Source organism: Chanos chanos, chromosome 5 (genome assembly GCF_902362185.1).
Source record: "Chanos chanos chromosome 5, fChaCha1.1, whole genome shotgun sequence".
Lineage (NCBI taxonomy): Eukaryota > Metazoa > Chordata > Actinopteri > Gonorynchiformes > Chanidae > Chanos > Chanos chanos.
Genome location: NC_044499.1, coordinates 50,804,910 through 50,812,316, shown reverse-complemented (window position 1 = coordinate 50,812,316; position 7,407 = coordinate 50,804,910). Strand labels below are relative to the sequence as shown.

The 7,407-nt window shown below is 43.1% G+C and overlaps 2 protein-coding genes across 2 annotated transcripts in view; one reads left to right on the top strand and one right to left on the bottom strand.

The window, feature by feature from the left end:
• The window catches only part of sfxn2 (sideroflexin 2), a 6,389-nt gene extending 6,327 nt beyond the window's left edge, over nucleotides 1–62 (bottom strand). Inside the window, exon 1 of the mRNA XM_030774305.1 lies at nucleotides 1–62. This exon is cut by the window's left edge and continues 147 nt beyond it. Coding sequence (XP_030630165.1) covers nucleotides 1–8 — 8 coding nt within the window. The 5' untranslated portion in view covers nucleotides 9–62.
• A 1,847-nt stretch (nucleotides 63–1,909) lies between these two features.
• Nucleotides 1,910–5,460, top strand: arl3b (ADP ribosylation factor like GTPase 3b). The gene is made up of 6 exons (XM_030775154.1): nucleotides 1,910–1,972; nucleotides 3,000–3,143; nucleotides 3,311–3,427; nucleotides 3,521–3,571; nucleotides 3,917–4,102; nucleotides 5,413–5,460. Exons 1-6 carry the CDS (start codon nucleotides 1,910–1,912, stop codon nucleotides 5,458–5,460), a joined length of 609 nt encoding a protein of 202 aa, XP_030631014.1.
• The last annotated feature ends 1,947 nt before the right edge of the window (nucleotides 5,461–7,407 follow it).

Below are 7,407 nucleotides of genomic sequence, written 5' to 3'. Positions count from 1 at the left end.
AAATCCATGACGCACTCTCCTGTCCCACGGGTCCTCCTTCAGTTTAAATCACACTCATAAAACTATCCCTACAGGAAACACAGGGGAAAAAAACAGGCCCATCACCCTCTTTTAAGTACATATCTTTAGTCACAGTGATTCTCAATGCGATGACTTCAGTACATCCACAGAGGGCAATGACTTTTTAGGGCCTAGCTGTCAGGCTCCAGTCCTACAGGGGTGTTTACAGATATCTGAAGCAACCATGCACACCCCCACCTGATTTCACTAGTTTGTTACCCTCCTTATTTCTGCAGGTGATGTAATTACTTACCCTCCTCTGGAGATGACATATTCAGTGTAATTAGATGGTTTAGTTAATGGTTTAAACTGAAACACTCTGGGCCTCAAGGACCAGTCTGTGCTTTAGGGGAAACCCTTGTCTTTCTGCCAGTTATCTGTAGTTATCTTGTGGTGTTAAACAGCTTTTAGCAAGCTCTGTCTTGACTGGTGAGAGATTTCTGTCTGGCAATAGCTCCCTTAATGCTATCTGTCATAAAGCTGTTATGAATGTGTTATAAGTATGTTCACACTCCAGCTATGGCTCTGTCCTGTGATGGGATTTAGACCTTGTTTGATAGATGAGAGACAGTGTTTCAGGGAATAGACAATTTTTGCATTGATGCACGGTCTGAACCCTGTAGCCTGCTGCAATTCACTACGTCTCAGAAACGTTAGCAAAAAGACTACAATATACTTACGAAGAGGGCAAACTGTCCATTAACGGAGAAGAGGATCAGGGTCATGAAAAAAAGTCGGACTTTTCTGTTCCTACAAAGAGGCCAGCTAAATAAACACTCGCCCCACAGCGGAGCTCCGGCAGGAAAACAAACCTTCACCTTGAAAACTCCCTCTCAGACAACACGGAGAACTCTGACTGGGACGTATGTGGCTGACCCAGTTATAACCAGTTAAATTTGGTCAAACCTAGTCAAGCCAGGTGTGTTATCTCCCCTTGAGCTATTCAAACCCTCTAAATTTTCATCACACCCTAGGCCAACGGTCACGGTCTGCCTCTGAGGCAACTGGGAGGCCACTAACATCTACGAAACACTGACATCTACGTTAAATCACACGGTTCTCAGATATAAACTCTGTCCTAACAAAGCTCAGATACAGCAAATTAACTTGATTTTTCTGTACCTAGGGTATGAGTTGTGTGGCACGTAATCGGAACCAAAAGAAAAATGCTACAATGACCAAAACCCATCGGTAATGTTTGATTGGACGATTTAAGGGGCGAGCACGCAATCAGGCAACGAGAGGGTTCTTTCAGTGGAACAGTTTCAAAACACCAAATCTCTATCCCCTTTTAGATTTCCAGGTCAGGGTGATGGACTAAATCTACAGATCACTGGTAAACAAGCCACATAGCTAATTAGGCAGGTGAGCAGTCATTACAACTAAACGATGCGATGACCCATATGACGGAAAGCGTCAAAGGACTGCACAGCGAGTTACAGAATTATTACCTGTAGATTTGAGGTTGAAAAACTCACCAGGTGACGTTTTTTGCCCTTAACCTGTAATCGTACTGCACAGACTAAGTCGTCGGACGCACTAGTGGATACTGTACGTAAGCAGTGTTGTCAAAACAGCGTGCCAATGTAAAATTGCGAAACTGTTATCCCCCCAGTGTGACTAGATTCAATGCTAAACCTGACTCGGAATGAAACCACGCTTGCTGAAAGTTGTCCTGCAGCTTGCATCAGATGCAACGTTGTTGCTGCCACGAACCGGAAGCAGGATTTTAAAAATATATATAATAATCTCAAAGATTTAAATATAAAGTTTGCAAACTTACAGTGCACTCCAGTGAATATGCAGACAATGTAATTGTTGTTCAGTTGGCCACAGTGGTAATAACAAGATGACTGAAACCGACTCCACTACTCTGAGGTGTCCAGGTTGCAGAGAGGCACGTGGCACGTTGGTAGTCCAATCGAGTGCAGGGGGCAGCTCCCCTCATCCAGTGTCTGGCTTTGAATAAGAAATGTACATAACCACAACATTTATTCAGTGTTCAAACTGAAGCCAAACCATATGATTAGCTCAATTTCAACCTTAATCGAGAGAATGTTTGTGCTGATCTACATCATTTCCGGGATTGTCGCATTGCCTTAAATGTGCTCACCTCTACAATGGCAAATTGATCAGATTTGACATATTAGCCCAATTGCATAGCGCAAGATATATTGATATTTAAAGTTCGCGGCACTTTGGGAGAAATGGTTAAAGAGATTCAAATAATTTTTTGTTGTTGTTATCACCACGTTCTGTAGTCAAACAAATACGCCCTCTAGAGGGCTTTGCGTATGAGTGCGTGGTGAGTGACTCTGGGGCACAACGTCATAACACCCACCCCCGCCTCCCTCCGGTAACACTTCAGCGTCTCGGAGAGGTGCAGCCACAAGATGGTGAGTAGCTTAAATCTGTTCATTTCTCACTTGAGTTTTTGAATTGCCGAGGAGAACATATATGAACTATTACTTTTCTTCTCGCCGCAAATGAACAATAAAAACATGGAGCCTTCATTGTTTGTAGAGAATACCTCACCCCAAAGCTAGCTAGTTAATGTGGTCAGATAAGGTTATTACGATGTTCGATAACAGATGAGATTATACCGCTGACCGTAAACTTGTTAATATAAAACACTTACATTGTGAGATCATCTGGGTTTCATATTGATTTCTGTCGTATGCACCCATCCAGTGCATGTTTATGTCGTTTCTAATTGGTGAATTTGACGAAAGGACGGTACGGAGGGAATTATCTTGAGTTTCGCGTGCATCTATCAGTCAGTAAACCCTTTATATGGCGGACCGTTATCTATACATTACGGTCTGAACCTCTTGTTTAAATTCATGCAACTGTTTCAGCGTTGTGCCGTTTTAGAGCAATTCACCACATGCATAATCTTGTATAATCTTGTGTTGTTGTTGTTGTTGTTGTTTTCTTAGGGTCTGCTGTCGATTTTACGGAAACTGAAGAGTACCCCTGACCAGGAGGTGCGAATCTTGCTTTTGGGTCTGGATAACGGGGGCAAGACCACATTACTCAAACAACTGGCGTCGGAGGATATCAGTCACATCACTCCTACACAGGTACTGAATGCCAAATACTCGCACTCGCAGTGTCAGCCCTCAACCAAAGGAATTTTCTTTGGCAATATCTTTAAACAGTATGGGCTTATTTCCTCAGTGTCTTAGTTAAACTTAGTGAGTTTCAATAAATTTGTTTGTGCTTATGTGATATTTCACACTCAACACAGGGCTTCAACATCAAGAGTGTGCAATCACAAGGTTTTAAACTTAACGTGTGGGATATCGGGGGTCAGAGAAAGATTCGACCTTACTGGAAGAACTACTTTGAGAACACAGACGTGCTGGTGAGGGTGCAAACCAGAATCATCCCCTATCCTTTCACCAGTGTGACCAGTTTAACTTCGATTTTAAGTGGAAAATCATGTCTGTTTTTTCAGATCTATGTTATAGACAGTGCAGATCGCAAGAGATTTGAAGAAACAGGACAGGTAATTCCCATTTCTGTATCATGTTGTAATTTATTCTGAAATATATTTATTTAGAAATATATTCATTTTGAGATATATTTGTATATGTCTGATTCTGAGTGCAATTATAATTGTATTACCATTATTTTCTCCCCCTCTCTCTCTCTCTCTCTCTCTGTGTGCGTGTGCGTGGGTGTGTGTATGTGTGTTTGTGTGTGTGTGTGTGTGTGCGGGCTCGCACGTGTGTGTGTGTGCGTGTGTGTGCGTGTGTGCGTGTGTGTGCGCGTGTGTGTGTGTGCGTGTGTGTGTGCGCGTGTGTGTGCGTGTGTGTGTGTGCGTGTGTGTGTGTGTGTGTGTGTGTAATAGGAGCTGGCTGAGCTGTTGGAGGAGGAGAAGCTGAGTGGTGTTCCAGTCCTGGTCTTTGCGAACAAACAGGACTTACTGACAGCCGCTCCTGCCTCCGAGATCGCAGAGGGTTTGAACCTGCACACCATCCGGGACAGGGTGTGGCAGATCCAGTCCTGTTCTGCACTCACCGGGGAAGGGGTTCAGGTGAGAGTACACACACATCAGTACAGAACACACACACACGTTCTCCTTTTCTCTCTCTCTCTCTCTCTCTCGCTCCCTCTCTCTCTCTCTCTCTCTCTCTCTCACTCACACACACACGTTCTCTCTCTCTCTCTCTCTCTCTCTCTCTCTCTCTCTCTCTCTCTCTCACTCACACACACACACACACACGTTCTCTCTCTCTCTCTCTCTCTCTCTCTCTCTCTCTCTCTCTCACTCACACACACACACACACACGTTCTCTCTCTCTCTCTCTCTCTCTCTCTCTCTCTCTCTCTCACACACACACACGTTCTCTCTCTCTCTCTCTCTCTCACACTCACACACACACACACATTCTCTCTCTCTCTCTCTCTCTCTCTCTCTCTCACACACACACACACACACACACGTTCTCTCTCTCTCTCTCTCTCTCACACACACACACACACACACACGTTCTCTCTCTCTCTCTCTCTCTCTCTCTCTCTCTCTCTCTCACACACACACACGTTCTCTCTCTCTCTCTCTCTCTCTCTCTCTCTCTCACACACACACACGTTCTCTCTCTCTCTCTCTCTCTCTCTTTTTCTCTCTCTCTCTCTCTCACTCACTCACTCACACACACACTCACACACTCAAAACACTGTGTTTGTTTGATATTTGTAAAACTTGAAGCTGTTTTACACGACACCATGTGTGTTTTGGCAGGTCGTTAAATATGGCTGTGTCATTTTTTTCTGTTGAGTTTAGTGGTTTTTGTTTTATAGCAATTTTTATCCAGAAAGCAGTCCCATTTTTCTTTTTTATGCCTTTATGATGCCACAGAAGTTTGATTTAAATAATAATTTATCATGCCTTCTTGTGGCGCCTCATAAATGGTCAGGATGAAAAGCGTGGACCACCCACACTGTTTTATTTTATTTACAGCATGACAGTGAATAAAAGTTGAGCAACTTCTACATGGATGCTTAACCCAAAACATGGTTTTAATGTTCACACCCACAAAACACAAACACACACACACAAACAATACAAACACAAAATCAGTCAAGAGAGGCAAACTTTTAAGTGTCACTGAAACAGGAGACAGTCATGGGTTTATTTCACCTCCTGATGCACCAAGTTGAACAGACCTTTTTTTTTTTTCTTTAGAAAAAAAAAATCTGACCATAAAAATGAAAACACAACTTATTTCACAGTCTCTGAGTAGAATGATTTTGTATGAGGTCCTCTTAGCCTTTTGTACTCACTCTCTGCTGCACTGACCCTCTTCATAGACGCCAATGTCTCTTTTGTTTTTCACGTTCTAGGATGGCATGAACTGGGTCTGTAAGAGTGTCAACTCCAGGAGGAAGTAACAGCACTTTTTAATCTCTCAACCAGGGGTAAACTGGATGTACCTGTGAATGTAAAAAAAAATAATAATAAACAACAACAACAACCCCAAAACAAACCACTAATGACCTGTGGGATGAGAGATGCTCCCTCAGAAACTAAAGTCATTCCCACATTCCCAATCCGAGGCCTCCGGCCGCAGTGGGAATTCATACACGGAGCTTAATGTCTATTCCGATATTCCTTCTCATAGAAAGTGCACAGTGGAAAATAGCCCTAGAACAGAAAGCTCCAGCTCGGAATGACTCGGAGACATTCTGTGGGTTTTAACTTGAGCCCCTTGCAGCTGCGTGTGTCAGCTGCCCCAAATCCGTGGAATTACTGTGAGTAATTGTTATTGAATGAATGTCAAACTTGGTGTGAATGTTAAAAAGTCAAAACTTTGGAAATCTGTGTTACGTCATCAAAGCTAGCATGAAAACTGAAATTTGAAGTCAATTTGTTCGTCTTTTTGAAGTCAGTTGGTTGAGCTGCTTTTTGGTTTTGAGATGAATGATGTATGAACGAGGAGGAGGGAGGCGGGGGTAGACACGCCCACTAACTCTTACAGGTACAGAGACTCTGTCTGAACACAGACATTCCACTCTCTCAAGCACTCAGAAATCTGTCGTCTGTGACATGTCTTTATCTCTCTGTCTGCCGGAAAAAAAATGTTGCTTTTTTTTTGTGATGTTTTGCTATCACCTCATTCTTTCTATTTTTGTAAAAGTCTCGTTAAAGAACGTTGATACGGAGACATAAAGATGTTTAAACGTAACAGATTTGTTATATACAGTGTCGATAACATACATTGTTAATGGCGTCCAAACACTAGAAATGGTGTCATACATATTTCTGTAGAAAAATAAAGCTACAAAACGTGATCCACATGTTTGATTATTAAATGATTTTTTTTTTTTTTTTAACCACTGCCACAAACGCTTCATCATAGAATATGTTTTACACATTCTTTTAGGTGCCTCTCAATGCTCGAGCAGCCTGTGGTAACCTGAGGATCATGGGAACCGCAGTTTATTAACTCAACATGAAGCGTTTCTCAGCTCATATTCTTTTAACCCTCCACGACTGGGTCAGTGAGTCAGGAGTGTGTTCAATACACATAGAGAAATCACAGCCCATCTCATAGTTTACCCATCCATCATCATGTGTAATGTACTGTTTTTTCCCTCCTGTTGTTTCAGTGGGAATACGTAATGACAGATTCTCTCTCTCTCTCACTGTCCTTCTCTCTCTGTTTAAGTCATGGTCGTTTGTGGGATTACTTTCATACGGGCTGTTTAATATAAAACACCTCCATATGCCACGGAAACAGTCACGTGGTCCTTCTCTCTGCAGATCTGTTATTTGACCAATAGGGGGCGGTATGAATGTCCTCTCTGTTGGGTCACAGAACTCTGGGCAGCTGAAGAATCACCTCTTTAATGAGCCTGGCTGTTATAACGTCATAGTGTCTTTCTTTTTCTTTTTCTTTGTTTTCAGGCTGAACTGGACCCTGAAAAACACACAGACTGAGCAGGAACGATTGTAACACACTTTAAAAACACATAGCGCGTATTTCCACATCTGGAGCCCATCAGGACACGTGTGTGTGTGTGTGTGTGTGTGTATACGTGTGTCAGTGGGAGATCTTGCATCTGTTTACACGGCTTTGCTTGTTTCTTTTATGTGTGTGTTTTTTCCACGTTGCCCAGTGTGTACCGGTGTTTGTCTCCAGGCGTCTCCACGTTTCCATCCGAGTTGAAGTCTCAGCAGGTGGTGATAACAGCGCTGCGAATCTCCTTAAACTACAGCTCCCTCAACCCTGTAATCTATCCCCTCTCCCTCAATCCTGTAATCTGTCCCCTCTCCCTCAATCCTGTAATCTGTCCCCTCTCCCTCAGCCCTGTAATCTGTCCCCTCTCCCTCGACCC

Excerpts from the sequence above, each read along its gene's own strand:
- arl3b (XM_030775154.1), top strand. The coding sequence starts at position 1,910 with ATGACTGAAACCGACTCCACTACTCTGAGGTGTCCAGGTTGCAGAGAG. Across the intron at positions 3,144-3,310 it reads GTCACATCACTCCTACACAG|GGCTTCAACATCAAGAGTGT; the intron begins GTACTGAATGCC and ends CACTCAACACAG. Across the intron at positions 3,428-3,520 it reads TTGAGAACACAGACGTGCTG|ATCTATGTTATAGACAGTGC; the intron begins GTGAGGGTGCAA and ends CTGTTTTTTCAG.